General features: G+C 37.1%; 1 protein-coding gene across 11 annotated transcripts in view; it reads left to right on the top strand.

The window, feature by feature from the left end:
- LOC128862259 (protein encore) overlaps positions 1-19,003 on the top strand; it is a 116,857-nt gene that overhangs the window by 69,343 nt on the left and 28,511 nt on the right. For 8 of the 11 annotated variants that reach the window (XM_054100783.1, XM_054100782.1, XM_054100785.1 and 5 more), the window contains exons 2-3: positions 802-1,721; positions 1,863-2,015. The exons of 1 other annotated variant lie outside the window; for it this stretch is intronic. In XM_054100783.1, coding sequence (XP_053956758.1) covers positions 1,887-2,015 — 129 coding nt within the window. In that variant the 5' untranslated portion in view covers positions 802-1,721; positions 1,863-1,886. The remainder of the gene's footprint in view (positions 1-801; positions 1,722-1,862; positions 2,016-19,003) is intronic. 2 more of the 11 variants (XM_054100784.1, XM_054100787.1) reach the window with 1 other exon arrangement.

Here is a 19,003-nt window from a genome sequence, read left to right on the forward strand (position 1 = left end):
AAAAAAATATTTGCCGTTCGGAGTCGGCTTAAAACTCTAGGTCCCTCCATTTGTGGAACACCATCAAAACGCACGCCACAAATAGGAGGAGGAGCTCGACCAAACACCCATTTATATACATATAATGTTTATGTTCCTCAATTTATTACCGCGCTCTCAATCACAATAGGCCCATTGGCCAATTTCCGTAAACATATATCATATTTTTTGTTATTGACTTTCTTCACGAACATCAGCAGCAATTAATTAATTTCTTAAACATCCTAAGAGCCTAGTTATATTACATCAAGGATTATAGATTTACCAATTTTAACTTTGTTGAAGAATAAAATTGTGAGGGGAACTTCGGCTGCAACGTCACGGGGTATTCGGCAGCCGAAATCTGCACGATAATTTCACACACTCGTCCAACCAGTCGTTTTTCAGATAGCAATGAAGCAGCGAATACTGTGTTCATTTTTTTCTTCTTCCTATATCACTAACACAATCTTCTCGCGAGTCGAAATTTGGACTAAAATTTCACACACTCGTCCAATCAGTCGTTCTTCAGTCGGTAACGTAATCATATTGGTTAATTTTTTTCGTATATCACTAACACATACTTAATTTTTTCGTAAACAAACCGATTCATTACCCCTGCTACGTCAACCTGTCAGCAGATTCTGTCAAATTCGCTGAGAACCGCCTAACGGTCTGATATTGGCAAAAATCTTTTCACCGTGCAATTACATTACTGTTGTTGTTTTCCAAGCATACAGAAGTATTTTTTATTGATTATTTATTACTCATTGTGAATTCCAGATTATACAACAGGCATTAAGTTTAGCCAATAGTCAAGTATGGGTGCTTTCGGTGTACAATAAAAAATCTGTGTATATGGAACTATTCAAAAAGTAAGCAAAACAACTAAAAATAAATAATTGTGTAAAGCAAAAGAAAAACAAAAAACAAAATAAACAGTGTTTATAAAGAACGATGTAAAAATAAAAAAAACTATTTGCCTAACGCAAAAGAGCTTTAAAAAAGGAAAAATTACAACCCAAGAAAAATATACGTAAACTTATTGTTGTAATTTGTAGTGATGCGCTATTGTGATAATAATTTTCCCCTTCCCTGAAAAACCAAATCAGAAAGTTACATCTAAGATCTAAGAATAATAGAATAAAAATTTAAATTTTACATAATATGTACTTACTAAAATCTATTAGTGACTTTTTTTTATAAATTAGTCGCAATCCGCGAAAACCTTCGAGATTTCCTGAAAAGAGAAATAGTTTTCGACTTGTGTTCATTTATGAAATCTGCTAATATTTCGGATATTTTTTAAAGTTGTGATTTTGGAGTTACTCCAGCGAATAAAATAATAAATAATTGTAATGAAAAATATGTAATAAATAACAAATCACCAAATCACCTATCACAGCACAAAAATCCCTAAAAATGTTCATTGAAATCTTTTGTGTACAAAATCGAATTCTTCTGTACGCTGCACTGCCAACTCGCTTATAATGATTAATTTAAATTCAAAATGAATTCCATCAATCCATATTTCTGAACGGAGGCAAAAAACGAAAGATGAGCATAGAACAGGAAAAGAAAAGTAACTATCACGCAAAATGGGTGTAATGGTGTTGTGTAGTGAAAAACGTAAAAACTCCTTTCTATTGCCACAAATAAAGTTTTGCAAATAGTTGTGAAATTGCAGTAATTTAACACATGAGGTAAATTTGAATGCTTGTGTTTATGCCATAAATTTTAACACTCACTTTTCATATTATTATAATTAAATTCTTTTATTTTTATTTTTACGATGAATGCTCCTTAGTTAGTATATAAAATAGTTTCCTTTTCCTTATTTACAGAATTTAATTAAATGAACTGTGATTATGAGTTCCACAAAATCGCAAGTAGCAGTCGCTACAAATATTCCAAGTCTATCATCATCACAAACTCAAAAAGAGTACAGTACTGAAGAGTCTCTAGGTCGGCAAAATAGTTTCGGCAATAATCGCAGAGTGAGTATATTTAATTCATAGATTTTTACAGATAAAACATTGTTTCGGGATTGTCTGTAATACAAGGTGGCGCAAAATTATTAGGTTACGGAATAAATTCGTAGCGTGGACTTTTATTTAAGCAAAGAAGCCTGTTTATTAAGGAACTCTTAGTTGTCGAAGGTAACGCCCTTCATATGGTTTGACAGAAAGCGGGAAAAATAGTAATCGGTCGGTGCAAGGTCCGGAGAATACGGCAGATGCTGAATGACCTCCCATTCGAGCTCTTTGAGTGCGGCTTAGACGGCTTGTGCAACATAGAGTCTGACGTTGCCATGAGGGAGTATGGTTCAACCATGTCGATGATGTTTTTTCAGTCGAATAACCTCATTCACGCGGTGGGACTGGACAATGTTGAGCTCCTCGTTGACCGTGGCATTCTTATCGAGTGTTTCCCAATGCACTATGCCCTGTCAGTCCCACCAAACACATATCATGATCCTCTATGGATGAAAATCCGGCTTGACTCTCGGCTTTGGCGTATCTCCTGGAGCCACCCACTCCTTTCTTTGCTTCAGATTGGTGTACTCATATAGGCACCATTTCTCATCTCCCGTGACAATTCGGTACAAAAAGCGTTGTTGCTCGATGGCGGACGAGATGCTGAGAAGCCATTTGACTTTCTTTGTTTTTTTTTCGTTGAGCTCGTGAGGCTCCCAGGCTCCTAATTTTTCGATAAATCCCATTGAATTAAGGTGATTGAGAATCGTTTCATGATCACAACCCATTTTTTCCGCCAATTCACGACTGGTTTGGTGACGGTTTTCCTTCAAAAGTGATTTGAGACGTTCTTTATCGAATTCATAAGGCCTTCCGCTACGGGACGTGTCATCGACATCAAAGTCGGCATTTTTGAACTTTTCAAACCGTTTTCGTGTTGTAGACTCGCCTATGACAACTTCTCCATACACGTTGCAAATGTTGCGGGCAGCTTCGGCAGCTTTTTGACCTCGATTAAAAGCAAAGAAGATCTGGTGTCGTAGATGTAGATTTTGTCTTCTGGATATTCCATTTCTAACCCTCAAAACTAATAAAAAATTAAATAACTGAAAAATACAATTAACATATATTAGTTTCGTGCAGCAAAAAGAGTTCTATCGAATGAATACTTACCCTTTGCCAAACAGCAAACAAATCGTTATAAAATAATAGAAATATATAAAAGCGCTATGAACTTAATTCCCAACCCAATAGTTACCCTATCGGAAGATGTATCATTTTTGCAAATGGTGTCGTACATCAATTATATTTGACAAAGACAGCTACAGTATACAAACAGACAAGCAATGGAGCGCGTGAAGGTCCAATTAAACACTTTCATCACTCAAAATTATTATTTTTTTGTTTTTTAGTCAAGAAATTACGTGGAATTCCCAATATAACTGAAAGCAGAGAAGGCACACTCTTGCCGGTTGAAACGCGTTTTCTTTTTCAACATGGTATCCTTTTAGCTCGATGCACTTTACTTAATAATGCATTAAATAAATAAATATTTCTCCTTCCAATTTGTATTTATTACCAAATCACTTAAATTCGGTCAAACACTCTCTACACCAAATCACACAGGAAATAAACACAAAGAGTTGAATCTAGAGAATTTGCTAGATAAACGAGCCATTTGCGCCCTAATTCTTGTAATATTGTACAGTTGCCACCACGCATATCCCCAAAAACTCTGTCGTCCAATCTCATTAGCCGGCAGACCTACCCTAGCCTTCTTCCGTTCACCGTGTCGGTGTTTACTTGATCTCCTGATCTTGTATGAATTAATTATACGTTTTGTTTTCATTACCCAACGGCGCAAACACTTTATCGGATTGCGATTGAACAGATTCTTTGACATTGTCAAACGATTGCATTTGTGACAATAATCCTAACCTCCAGACAGATGTTTTAATAAACATATAAATATTTACGCAAAACTGAAATAGCTGATCCATGTGATAAGCCTCTAGCTTACCCAAGTTCGCTGAACATCACCCTCCGATCGTCCAATATCATGACGTGACCATTTCTGGTGTAGTGACCTCAATAGGGCTACCAGAACTTGCGGCGTCGCTCATGCAAGTGAGATCTGAAATAAATATAATAACTTTCTTGTGTTAAATTTCTTTCGTATAAATTATTTGTAGCAAAAACTGAACTTCAGTTATATGCAATAATTCAGGAATTTAAAGAATCAAAATCAGTGACTCTAAAATCAAAATACCGTATGACTTCTTTATATATGGCAACCACAATAATTTCTAGAGATGATGAACGGAAATGTGATGCTGCAATCGTTTAAATGAAAATTCAAGATATTCTTATAAAAGGAAAGATTATGAATTTTTTTATTTATTTAATTCTTTTTTCTTATCAAAAAGATATGTAGTTAATTTGAATAAAGTTAATGCGAATAATACTATCCAAGAAAGAAAGCATAAGAAATTCACATTTAATATATTAGAGCAAACAACCTAATTGAGATTAAAGTCAACGGGAATTCAAAAATGACTATCCTCGTTGTTCTCGTATATATATGTAATATTATTATATACGGAAGCGATATATGGTACAGAGATTGAACCACACAACGTGGAATATTGGAGGTATAATGAACGTGAACAATTTTCCAAAAGAACCGGTAATGCTCACACAAAGTTGATCTATCAGGGAGTAAGAATCGAAAAGCTAAGCAGCTGATGAGCGTGAAACTCGATTTAAGGCAATTACAACTTCTTTCTTGCAATTTCTGCGGAAGACATTCCTCTTGTTTCGCTTGATTTTCGCTAATATTGCAGCTTCTTAGCAACCCCATGGTTGCAAGCTGCTTAACGAGCGTCTTATGGATGTTTATCGATTTCTTCCTATTTATTTTTTGCACAGATAAAAATTCTGTGTGGAGTATTCTGTTTATACAAGTACGTACGAGGTGTATTAAAAAAGTATCGCAAATTTTGTGTTTTTTTCAAAAATTATTTATTTATTCATTAATATCTATTTTGTCCTCTTCAAAGTAATCCCCATGAGATATTATGCTCTTGGGCCAACGTTTTTTTTCAATCTTCGAACCACTTCAAAAAATCAATTTTTTATCTAATTCAGCTCCACCTTCGATGCCGTCTTTATCTCGTCAATCGTAGCGTAGCGTTGTCCTTTCATGGGCCTCTTCAGTTTGGCCAAAAAGTCGCGCCCAAGCAACGATGTGTGAACAGGGGCGTTATCGTGATGCAAGATCCCATTTTTGTTCTTCCACAAATCCGGGCATTTCTGGCGGATTGCTTAGCACAAATTAAACATATCTTGCAGGTAATATTCCTTATGACCCTCTGGAGCAATTATGGGTCGTCGCGGACAGAGTCCCACATCTCATTAGCAATGATCATGCGATGCTGCTTTTGGTCGAAATTGAGCAGTTTTGGGACGAATTTTGCGGCGACCCGTCTCATGCCCAAATCATTGAAAAAAATTGAATGGCAGGAGCGAATCGGTATGTCTAGGTCCTCAGCAACTTCTCGAACGGTGATTCGACGATTGACCAATACCATTTTCTTCACTTCATCAATTTTTTTGTCTGTTGTCGAAGTGCTAGAGCGTCCGGCACGCGTTTCGTCGTTCATATCTTCTCGGCCTTCTGAGAACATTTTGTACCACCGATAAGCGTTGCTTTGGTCCAAAGTAGCTTCTCCGTATGACACAGTCAACATTCAGAATGCATCCGCGCACTTAATTTCGTTTTCACACAAAATTTGATACAGGTTCTTTGATCCATCTTTTTGAATAGGTAAAAATCGAAGACGAGCCGAAATACGTGCAAGCAAAGCAGCTGTCAACAATTATATTAACTGAACATTCAAAATGGCCACACTCATCGGCATGTGTGAGAGACATGAGTACCAACATATCGCCACAAAAAAATCGAAATTCGAATGTACGTAACCTGCGATAATTCAAAATTCGCGATACGTTTTTAACCAACCTCGTATACATGCGCACATCATTGTCCCATTAACTAAGCTTTTCTTTCGTATCTAATCTTATTTCACTATCGATGTGTAAAGCTCATATTTCCATAGTTCATATTATTCGTGTTCGTTAAGGCGGCAATTCAATAAATCTTCCGCTGATGTTTCCTCTCCAACACATATCATATGTCGGCGTTCATCCTTTTTGTGCCATTTATTACTATGGATATTACTAGAAATTCATAAAGTAAGCCTCCATTACTGCGCAATTTCCAAAATAGAGTTTATTAGCGCCAACATTTTCTGATTTCCAAGTAAACAAGATTTTCAACCACCCATCAACAGTGAAGTGAGAGCAGTGCGTTGACTGTTTGATGAAAGAAGATACTTATGCTCGTCCACTAATTCAATCCTCTTCAATTCTTTGCCTTTTCCATAAATGCTATTAAATAAATTTGGAATATACTATTGTGGCTTCTCTTCTATACAAGTCATTAGTAAATTTCAGATAGGCTTTACTTCGATTTTTAACACCGAAGAGTACAAAACCATTGGGAAGTATTTAGTACCGCCTACTGTAGGAATTTTACTCACACCCAAATGTTATAGTGAGGGAAGCAATGAAAAGCAAGACGAATAAAACATTCAACTATTCAAATCTACTCTCGAGAGCTTAAGTAACCAAAAGCAACGTGTGTACAGTAATAATATACATATGATTTGTACATATGGTAGTACATATATTTTCCTAATTCGATGAACTCAAAGTAAAACGTGATTTTTCGCCATTGGCAATGCGACAATTGTTTCAATTTCACGGCAAAGTTGGTACTGATGGTTAAAGTGGTGGGTATAGAAGCTGTTTGAAAAGTAGGTCAGGTCAACAGAGTATAAAAGCCTACGCAACGTAGCATATTATGTTTATTCACTTCGCATATGCATACATACACACTTATAAATATAATATAAGGAGTATCTTATAGCAAGAAGCAATCGGCAACAGCATCACTGAGCATTGATCGTAGGTATGTTGCGTATACGCCGAGTTGTACCGTATGATGGTTGGCCCCACATGTGTATTTAAATACTGCTACAATGAAAATTATGCAGGCATTTATTTGTCTGAAAAGTTATTGTAGGCACTTATAACATCGTCTATGGTTCGGTGGTCAGAACTTCCCGCAAATATTGAAAGTTTCTAACTAGCATTCAGCTGAGATTAACTGGAAAATATTGTGTTAAGTACAATGGCGACTAAAGTTAAATGGCACAATACAGGTAGAAACACTCAACAATATTCTGTTTACGGAATCGACACTAAGTACGGCCGCGAACGGGCATTTGTTTGCGAAAGCACCGAAAAGGCCTACGATGATGCCCTTTTAATGGGTTGCCGACATTTGCCAATAAAACAAGGACAACGATTTATGGATATGCACCTGTAATATCCGAACCCTCTAGAGGATAGGCGCTTATATTTAACGGCTTGCGATCTGCAAAAAATAGAAAAATTACATAAAACTGAACAAAAAGAGATTTGGGACATAGTACAATATTTTAGATGTAGAAGTGGTCGCCTTAGCCGAACGAGCTGATGCGTGACTTCCATTCGGAAGTGCACAGGTTTGAAGTTTCGTGCATGAAACACCAAGGGTTTTTTTAAGCGGTGCTCCTCAGAAAGTAATAGCCAACCTACTCTGCAAAAACAAAAAAAAAAAAAACAAACTGCTGATAACAAACTATCTATGAGCGCCAATTATATCATATATATGTAATATATATATATAATATATGGTAGTACAATATATATATATTAGATATGCCACAAAATAAAACACAACCTTATGACTTGGGTTGTGTCATTATTTACTTTGCTTGGATATAAATAACCATGTTTAAGTGCTATAATTTTCCATATACCAGTACTAGCTACGTTGTCGTTAGCGATCTAGATTTTACTGGCTCAGCTCAATAATTCATTAACAATATGCACGCATGTACTTAATGTAGTTTTAATTTTGATATTTAAGTGACGTTTGAAGGTTAGAGAAAAAAGTGAATATCCTTTGAAAATGTTGATGTGTCCTTACTTTACACCAATAATTACACCATTAATTATCATGTATCTTCTTTCCGATTGACTTCGTTCTTTCTCAAATATTTGCTTTGATTTCTGTTTTTTTCGAATGAAAAGTACTGCTGTTTTATAGTGACACCGAATATGGCAAAATCATGTTTTGAGATGCTTTTTTACTAAGGAGATTCACTCGGAAGTTTGCTATTGCCTGCCTGCGTTCGCTATTTGAATAAGTTTTTCTTATAAGCTTTTTTATCTTCAATTCCCTAACTGTGGTTCCCTAATACCTGTTTAGAGCAAATGGATGGGCTTCTGCTAACCACTCTTATTAAAATTACTGGTGAAAAAGTAGCGTCTGACTCTAAATTCTAATTCCTTAGATGGTTCATTGATGATGGTTTGACGCCGGCTGCAAAACTACCAATGCCATATGATCTGAATATAACTTAAGAGAACATCCAATTTGTTGGAATAGGCCAGGCGTACTGTTTCGAGGCTTGTAGCCGTTCTTACTAGCCATCGAGCCTATTCACATCAAATAAGCTGAGTATAGCTTCAATGATTACATACTGTATAATTTGCATGAATGAAAATGTAAATTAGACTATTTAAAACCTTCAATGTAGATACCCAACTTTGTTGAGAAAAGACCGGACTACAAGTTTCTCCAGGATTTGCCCAACCATAGCATTCACAAAATTCTCAAATATATCAGCTACACCGGCTGATCTTAACGCAGTGCTACCGGGGACTGCGAGTTCGTGGGTCCGTTTTAAGTCTCTACCCCGCCATTTTAGTTTAGGTGCTGTTGCGTACACTTTGAAATTACTGTTTACTTTTCGCGTACTACAATTGTCGTTTTTAAAACTTTAACAAATTCAATAGGCTTTTGCATCCTCTGGGCCCAATTTTCTTATCTACAGTATCATTTTTATTGGAGAGAGTTAGAGCTACATACAAGTATATTTTTGTTTCCAATTCACTTGTACTGCATTCTTAACAGATGTAGTGCATATACTTGCTTACTTAGGTGGACATAACAACCCGTTACCGAGTTACGGCCGTCCTCACTAGCTCTCTCCAGGCGCCTCTGGTCCTCGCGCGCCTGCATCGCTTTGTGATACTACCCATGCCTCTGCGCCATAAAGCAACACGGGTGTGATGATGATGAGCGTCTTGTAAAGTGTCAGTTTGGTCATGCGAGAGAGGGCTCGACTACTCAATTTCTTACTTAGCCCATAGTAACACTTATTAGCAAGAGTGATTCTCCGTTTGATCTCCAGACTGATATCGTTGTTGCTGTTAACGGCGGTGCCAAGGTAAATAAATTCTGGCACAACTTCGAAGGTATAGTTAGTTGTCCGCAATGACGTACGTTCCTACACGCCGTGTGTTCCGCGTTGTAGACAGCATATACTTCGTTTTACCCTCGATGTAGTGGATATAGCGCATCTAAGACTAACGTAGCTTTGCTCGTTTATAAAAGCTATAGAATGATTTAAAAAGGAGCCCATAGTGTAAAGATAAGTTCGAGTTGTATCACAATGGATCTACGACAGGTCTAAGCGTGTCATTGCGTCAGCCTACCAACCTACCTACCTAATTCTCATGGACTTACTGGCTTAAATAAATTTGAATTGCTCTCGAATTCTTTAGCTATTGATTTGTCTTCTTCCAAATCGAATTTTGTATTATTTCTAAACGAAATCTTTATAAATTTTTTTTATTTACATCAGTAGTACAGCATAAGACTTCGGTCTTTTAATAGCAGGTACTTTAATGATTCGCAACACCTTCGTGCCTACTGCTTATACTATGAAGTCTATAGAAACGTTTATATTTACTGGAATATAATAACTAAATCAATGAATTTTTAAGAGCTACATACTATTTTTTGGTATTTCAAATATTCATTAGTATCGGAAAAATCGTTATTCATATGCGTGTGTATGCATGTAATTGCACCAACAACATTTAAATCGAAACCTCCACATTACCACTGCATTTAATCACTTCATAGAATTAATTCCATGCCTCGCGGACATTTTCGCAGAAATAATCGCACTTAAATAATATAGGAAATAAGTAAATAGTTCCACCATTCCCCATTTACTTAGCACTTAAAGTTCAAGGTTCAAAACGTTGAAAAAACTCAAAACAGCAAAGGAATAAAAGTTTGCATAGAAATCGCTGTGATAATCTGCATAATCATACAGCAGTTGCGCTAAACGTGCGCTCCCATAAGCCAGTTTAGAATAGTCGGGGTTCGTTTTTTTATGTAATAAACAGTTACTTCTCACACTCTATTACTCACTACTGGCTGCAAAAAATTGTTATTTCCTTCATTATAAACTTTACTTAATACGGGAACCTACTTTGCACCCAAACTCCTATTGCATTTACATTTTCCTTCCTTGCGTTGTTCGCTCATTTCGCCTATAGTACACCGAAAAAATTGCAACAATACTCACATATGTACATATGTATGTGTACCTAAGCACGTTTCCACATACTGGCTTACCATTTTCCCTTTACTACTATTTTTGCAAGTTCGAAAAGCGCTCAAGGTCGATTTATTGATTTTTCCACTTTCTGCAGCACCAGCAACACCAACAACAGCAACAGCAGTCCGTAGCTGCAAAGTACGAATACACCCTTAGCTATGGCGCTTGCCAAAAGTATATAGTAGTTTGTGTATATGCATACACGTGTATGTATGTATGTATGTATAGATATATGCCCGTCAACAAGGGCCTACAATAATTATTAGTGTGCACTTTGTTCGCCATCTACGTTTGTTGACGATGCTGTACTGAAACCGAGTTGAATTCGCTTCGTTCGCAGTTTTCGTCGTTTCACGTTTTTTCCGCCGGAAGTTTATCTGGAAATCAGGTCACTGTAAATGTATACATTTAATTGAAGTTTGTTAGTCACAATTATCCAGATTTGTATGGCGAGAGACAGAGAAAATAAGTAATTGTTTTTGCTGTTGGTCTGTAATTGATTTCGTATAAGAAGTACGTTATTTTTGCTGACTAAATATTTTTTACTTATTTATTTATTTCAGAAGAAAGAAAATTAATGAATAGCTAGTTTCTAACTCAGTTGTGACTGCCGTAGCCGAACGTTTAGTACGCGACTACCATTCGGAGTACGTATATTATGTAATATATGTATGTTTGAATCTCCATGAAATAGCAAAATGAATAAAAACTTTTTTTCTAATAGCGATCACCGCTCGGCAGGCCATGGCAAACCTCCGAGTGTATTTCTCCCATAAAAAAGCTCGTCATAAAAAACCATCTGTTGTTCGGAGTCGTCTTAAAACTGTAAGTTTCTCCATTTGTGGAGCAACATCAAGACACGCACCAAAAATAGGAGAAGGAACTCGGCCAAACACCCAGAAAGGGTGTACGCGCCAATTATATATATATATTTTATATATATATATTTTATATATATATATAAAAGAAAGTAAATACATTTCTATTAAAACTTGGAATGAATTTTAATCAATTATATATTTTCCATTTTGTTCGATATCCTTTTACCATCTTTCTGACAAATTCATTATTCCACGCTCATAGAACTTCTGGCCTTTATTTGCAAAAAACTGAACCAAGTGCGCTTTTATAGCCTCGTCATTGTCGAAAGTTTTACCATTTAAGGTGTTCTGCAAAGACCGAAACAAATGGTAGTCTGACGGTACAAGGTCAGGGCTATATGGTGGCTGCATCAAAAGTTCCCCGCCAAGCTCTCTCAGTCTTTGGCAAATGCCCAAAGATGTGTGCTGTCTAGCGTTGTCCTGATGAAATATGACACCTTTAGGATTGATCAATTCTGGTCGCTTCTCGTGCTGTATTCAATTTGTTCAAATGTTTCAGTAGACATCCGAATCAATCGTTTGGTTCCTCTGAAGCAGCTCAAGTATCAATACCCAAATATCAAGCTTTTTTACGAGTCCAAAACTCTTTTTTTATATACTCATGAACGGTTGATTTTGGTACATTTAACTTTAACTCCAATCTCATGCAAAGTTACATGACGACCAAATGCGATTAAAGCCTTGATAACGTCTTCACCGACATCACTTGGCCGACCTCATCTTTAAGGGAAAAATCTCCAAAACGAAATTTGATAAACCAATTGCGAGACTGTCTTTCTTTTAAGGCTTTATCACCATACAAATCACGCAACTTTTTAGCAACCTTCTCTGCGCTTTTTCTTTTAAGGAAATAAGCAAATATAAACTAACTAACTAAATAGTTCGAACCGTGCCCAATCAGAAAGTATCAAGATTACGTAAGCTTCGTTTAGGAATATTGCAATAAATTTTCCCGAGTCCTGAAGGGGAGTCAATCGCTCTGTCAGCTTTTTGTCTGCGGGCCCTAGAATTGTATGCCGCCTCTGAACAGCAGCTGGTTTTTTACAATCGGAGGTCTGGCATTGCCAGCCGAGGAGTGACTGTTATCAGTAAAAAATTGGTTTCGAACCCATTCTCTCATGGTAAAGAAATAAATTGTTTACATGTTAAAAAGTGTCAATCGAAAATTAATGAACTTTTTGTTTTATGTATATGGATCAGCGATATTAAATTTTATTCTACAGAAGGCCCGCTTAGGCCTGCAGGCTCATTCTGTTTACTAATTTGGCCTCAAGTTCTCCATGTAATCCCAATGTGGTGAAACTACTTCATTTCTTGAATAAACGATAAAATAGCATACTGTGGATGGTTGTCAATTCCAAGTCGGCAAGATATCGAATGAAGTAATGGGTTTGAACTGTGATATCGCGTTCTGGCAAGAGTGGGGGAATGGCAGATACAGTTTTCAAATCACCTCCTCCTCATTCTTGCAGCTACGACAGTGAACTTCGTGGTCCGTCTACTGTTGACTTGCGTGATATAGGCCGACTTGATCCAGAGCTTGCTTGAGAATAAAGCGTAGCCTACATATTGGGCAGAATTGATTGTTTTATTGTAAGATCAGATCCCCTCCTATCCAGCTCATCCGCGATGTTGTTTCAGGAATTTTCCTATGTCGAGGAACTCCGACCCCGTTCGTGAAGCACCGCTTAGACAGTTTATTAAGAATAGCTCAACACTCAATTGCTACTTTGACTGTCAGAAGAGAGTATAGAGGTGTTGCGGCACTTCTGACCATCCCACCTTATTATTTAATCTTAAGCCGAGAGTAAGATAGCCACTTACCCTGGGTCAAGGTCTTTAATGTTATCCCATTCATGTATTTATAAGATTCGTGTGGAAACATTATTTTCAAAACAGATTTGTGGAACTGTGCTTTAGCTACCTATGTGCTCTCGGAAGAGTTCTGAGATTTTCCGAGTGCCCAGATCTGAAATCTTTGCAGGGTACGTCTGTATTGAGTCTGCGTTAAAATTAGCCCTGAAATTTGCTATAAGTATTTACGGGGAGAAGGTTTAATAGAGTCTTGGTTGGGGTAGAAGGCATCGCTTCTGTGACTGTTCGGATTTTGTACTTGTACCCTTTTAATTTTGCTCTTGTATACCGTATTTTCCAATGCTGGCCACCAAACAGAGGTTCTGTAGAAAAGGATTGGCTGCAACTGCAGTGTATACTCACTGTACTATGCGCGGCTCTAAGCCTCATTTTTTGCCTATAGCCTTTTTGCATGCATACAGTGCAGTAATCGCTTTTCTAGTCTTGCCAAACTAATAAGAGGAGCTTCACTCAAAAGAGAACGTTTAGTAAAATGTCATCAGACAGTCGGATAGAAATTTAGTCTTGACTTATTAAAAGTAGGAGTGGTTTATCCGATCTATAGGAAGATCGCGATCAATACGCTTAGTAAGTTTCGAAGAGTTTTATTAAGTAGTTATCCTGATACAGGCGTAACTTCGGCCATTTTTTTAAATTTTACTTGCGTCATATTCCTTTTCTTAGGTTCATTATTTGAACCAAATTTTAGTTATTTTGCTTAACCTATTACAGAGATATTACGTTTTTTGCTCTTTTGAAAATTACCGTTAGATGTGATGTTAGCTTGCTTATTGACCTATTTCGCCCATTTTCTATACCACGCTACCTTGGACAAAGAGTTATTTTTTTAAATACGTTTGAAATACACTAATTTTTGCTCGAGCTTTCAAAAGCGCGGTCAGACGGACATATATAGCTAAATTGACTCCTCTCCTCACTCTGAGCAATTTGATATATATATGTCCGTTACAAAGGGACCGTACGCGGACATACATTCGTAGTTTCATACAAATTATGCAACTTTGAGTAGACCTATAAAAAAATTAAAGCCATGCCATTTCAAAATACGCCAAGATTCTCTTCAAATGCATGCACGTGTGCAGGTGCCATCCACTTAATTCCTATTTGCAACCGAGTAAACTAGTGCTTCGCTATTGCTGAGTAAATAATTTTTGTCAACAACACTAAGGAAAGCGGCAGGTCTTTGTCAAAAGCATCTACGAGTATCTACAAGTATTTATGAGCCTACGTCTGTACTTAAGCAATACCAAAGCGCATAAAGGACTTACACATTGTTCGTAGCATATGCTCACTCGCACTATACCTATACAATAGAACAGCGTATATAATACAAGAAAAGCACAAGAATCGAATTGAATGGCGTGACATGCACGATACGTCAGTTGGCTGAACAAAAAAACGGCATTGCTTGAGGTGTAGCAGAGCGATTTATTGCATGTTTAGTGATTGCAAACCGAAGTAGGTTTATACAGGGTGGGCCATCTAACGTTTAAAAGTTGAAATGAAAAGTAACATGCACAATATGAGGCCTGGCGTTGTCTTGAAGGAGTATGGCTTGACCATGTCGATCAGGCAATTTCAGTCGAATAGCTTCCTTTTTCCCGCAATGTAGCTGGGCAATGCAGAGCTCCTTGTTGATCGTGGCATTCTTTTCGAGCATTTTCCAGTGCAGCACACCCTCCTAGTACCACCAAACACATTTCATTATCTTCTTTGGATGAAAATCCGGCTTGACTCTCGGCTTTGGCGTATCTCCTGGAGCCACCCATTCCATTCTTTGCTTCATACTGAAGTACTCGTATAGGCCCCATATCTCATTTTCCGCGACGATTTGGTACAAAAAGCGTCGTTTATGACCGCGTGTTGCTTGATGGCAGGCTCCCAATTTTTCTGTAAATCCCATTGAATGAAGGTTATTGAGAATCGTTTTTTTTTTTTGCCGCCAATTCACGACTGGTTTGGCGACTCTTTTCCATCAAAAGTGACTTGAGACGTTCGTAATCGAACTCTACGTCAAAGTCGCCATTTTTGAACTTTGCAAACCGTTTCCATTATGTAGACTCGCCTATGACACCTTCTTCATACACGTCGCAATTTAATGTGTTATTTATTTTTGAATGTAAAAGCCTTAAGGTTAATTATGGAATAATAAATCATTCAAATGAATCCCCCAGCGGGTATTGCAGTAACCGACACGATGAACACAATATTTTATTCCAACGACAGGCGGTTCTATGTTACCGGAATGACCCAGACTTATATCCGACTAAGACCTCTTGTAACTCCAGCGCCATTTCCTGTGCATGCACGGAGAATGTTTATGCTGCTACAACATGACCCCAATTTGTCAGCTTTTAAGGCTGGCGAGTTGATGCTGTTGGCTTTTATTGCACGCTTCCAGCAACAGTGGCGAAGTTTTCGGACAAGCGTGCTGTACGAGCATGAGGACGTGTTGTTGTATGCAATTAAGATACAGTTTCACGCACATGTTACATAAACTGATGCACAAATTGCACGGGAGTTGTTTATCTTTTACTGAATTTAAAACGTCATTTTCTTCTAGAGTCGCCAAATCACCAGTAAATTTTTAATATTTCCAAAATTTGTTCAAGCGTAATTTGACCCATTTCGTAAATCGCAGATTCTAATCTAATATTCTGGCTTGATTCCAATGTTCTTTTTGTTTGACACTGTAAAGACAATCCGTTATTCAAGTAGCAATCGTTAGACGGCCCACCCTTTATATTTGTATGTAGCTGGTACGTTTATAGGCCATTATTTGCCAACGAATTTGCAGTGCCAACTATTGTTAGCGAATTAAATCTCAACTTTCACGCCCACCCGAACGCCTTGACTAATACAGGATGTTAAAAAAAAGAATTTAAAATATTTAAGGAGAAAGAATTTAAAATATTTAAGGACCAATAGGCTGAAGCAATAAAGATATGTCTGCAAACTAACGGTTTTGGAGATATGGCAAGTTGTTCTGTTTTTAGATCCTTTCTTGCTGGCTATTACTCCCTTTTTACTTGGATATTCTTGTCACAGTTGACAGATGTTTTGTGAAATTGTTTGGGTTGAATTCGAATAAAATTATCCCTTGTCAAATTATATAGAAATTCTCACGAACCAGGGAGGAATTTATTTACAAACCATCAATAAGAGTTTTAAATGTTCAATCAAGTATTTTATTCACCATCCGAATCATAATTTCGAATTCGACAAGTTCACATATTTTCGTTTGCTACGGTTGTTTATTCTGAAGCAGAACTAACCGATAGGCATCGTATGCTTGGAAGAATTCACCAACTCCTAAGTGCCTATATACCTCCTTCTTTGATATACAAATATACATAATTGGGTTCGTTGGGCCGGGCTCCATTTTGTACCACATATTGAGGGACCTACAGTTTTATGCTGCCACCGAATGGCAAATGGGTTTCGTGAGGAGTTTTTTCGTGACAGAAATACACTCCGAGGCTTGACATTGTCTGCCAAGTAACGACCGTCATTAAAAAAATATCTATCAATTGGCACCCAGGCCTTCGAACCTGTGTACTTCGGCTACGACGGTCACTTAAATGCTTTACATTCTCTTTTTAACACCCTGTATATGCAAATTGTACTACAGGTGCAATAGACGTATACCATTTGAATTCGTGTTATTGGGTAATGGTTCAAGTTCAAAGCCAACTGAATTATTGTTAGCCATATACTTAAAATCAAAATTGCGCATTTGCACGCAAGGTACACAAGTAAGAGTTAAAGACTTATTCATACCTTCAGCCGAAAGTTTGTCCAAATACAAATAGTCTTTTGGGGAAAAATAAATACTTTGTTTACAGTTTTTGGCTTTATAACTTATCGGAAAGTTTATTCTTTAAGTGCGTGCCCGTCCCTCCACCAAAACTCGTGAACGACATTCAGTTCACTAAAAACCAGCCGGTTGTAATTTGAATCATTTAGATGATTGTTAGCCTACAATTTATTTGTTATATTTATGATCTCTCAGGGTACTCGAAGAAATGTTTAAGTGACTAAAATTACCATTTCCAGAGGGACGTTCCAACAGAACTCGGCACCATCTCATAAAGCTCGTGTGAACCAAGAATGGTAAAAAAATCATGTTCCACACAATGGCTTTCGAATTCGCCAGACGCAAATCCGATGGACTATTCCATCTGGTCCATTTTGGAGGGCAAGGGAGGACTAAAAAACATGCCAGTATGGATGCGCTGAAAAAAGCGATTATACGGGAATGGGTCAAGATACCTCAAGATCACATTCGTGCAGCATGCAACTCATTTTTTGACCGTTTGAAGGCTATAGTCAAGGCAAAAGGTGGTCATATCGAGCTAAAGTGAATGTATGTTAAAATTGTAATCATTTTTGAACAATTTTGTCTTTGAAATCAATAAAAACTAATTTCACACAAAACAGATATGGTGTTTTGAATAGGCTACACTTCATATCGTTCACCCTGCATATTTAAATTACTTTACACATACATAACGGTATTGCATATACATACATGGAGATTGAATTAAATAATATGTTTCGCTTTAGCACTTAAAAGCTAAATAAATGTAATTCATAGCAATATCTGCAAGTTTAATCATTCCGAGTCCTTAAACATTTTGTGTAAACTATGATTTACTGCACTGGACTCTACTAGCTATTTTATTTTGTCGACAGTTCATATAATTTTAGTTTACTATACAATTATTCGCAGCTTTCGTGTCATATATTAATTGTATTTTCACGAAATAACGCTTCCGATTATATTATATTGTGTTTAGTCCACTAATATTGTTTACTCATGTCAGCCCTAACTATGTACGTGTGGTGGTATGCTGACCATCACAATACTCGTACCCTACTCCCATCCACACGCACATGCAAAACAAGGAAAATCAATGCCAAAGTCGAAACTGTAAAGTTGTACTCCTACTTCTGCCGAAGTGAAAAGCGCGCCATTACAAAGTTTAATGTCACTTGACGTCAGCAACCAAATTTGTCCCAATACAAAACCACAGATTTCCAGGAATGTCGCATGTAATTTGCGCTGAAACAATGTACACCGAACTGCCCACGCGCAGGAAAGCGAAAGGTTACACGACTTGTTATCGTAGCTGCGACCGGATATGGGTTAATGTGGTGCCTTGTAGTATAAACAAATACAGTACAGTGTAACCGCTTTAATGCGAACAATTCAAAGGCGTTAAGAGTGCGAAGTAGCGGGATTTGCGGTTACTGGTGGTATTATCGTTTCTACGAAATATGTAATAGTGTAAGCATGTTTTTCGCTTACTCAGAAAAAACAAAAAACACTGCGAGTATTTATCTGTCGTTGTCTGGCACACGTATTTCTTAACATTAACGTTTTAAGTAGTTAGCTGATTTTCAGAACAACCAACTGCGCTTACAAAGCTTCTCAAAGCAAACAACTTGATTCATTTGCCTTCGTTGAGTGTGGCATTCTTAGAATTGAATATTTAGTTTTCTCGCCGGATTTCATTTATTTTAGAATCGAACACGAAAAAAGTAGAGGACAATGGAAATATATATAAAAAATTCCCGAGTGCGAATATCGAAGTACTAAAATTTCCAGTCTGACTGAACAATTTTTGATTTTCTAAATCACATATATTACTTCATTTGATGA

Source organism: Anastrepha ludens, chromosome 4, assembly GCF_028408465.1.
Source record: "Anastrepha ludens isolate Willacy chromosome 4, idAnaLude1.1, whole genome shotgun sequence".
Taxonomy (NCBI): domain Eukaryota; kingdom Metazoa; phylum Arthropoda; class Insecta; order Diptera; family Tephritidae; genus Anastrepha; species Anastrepha ludens.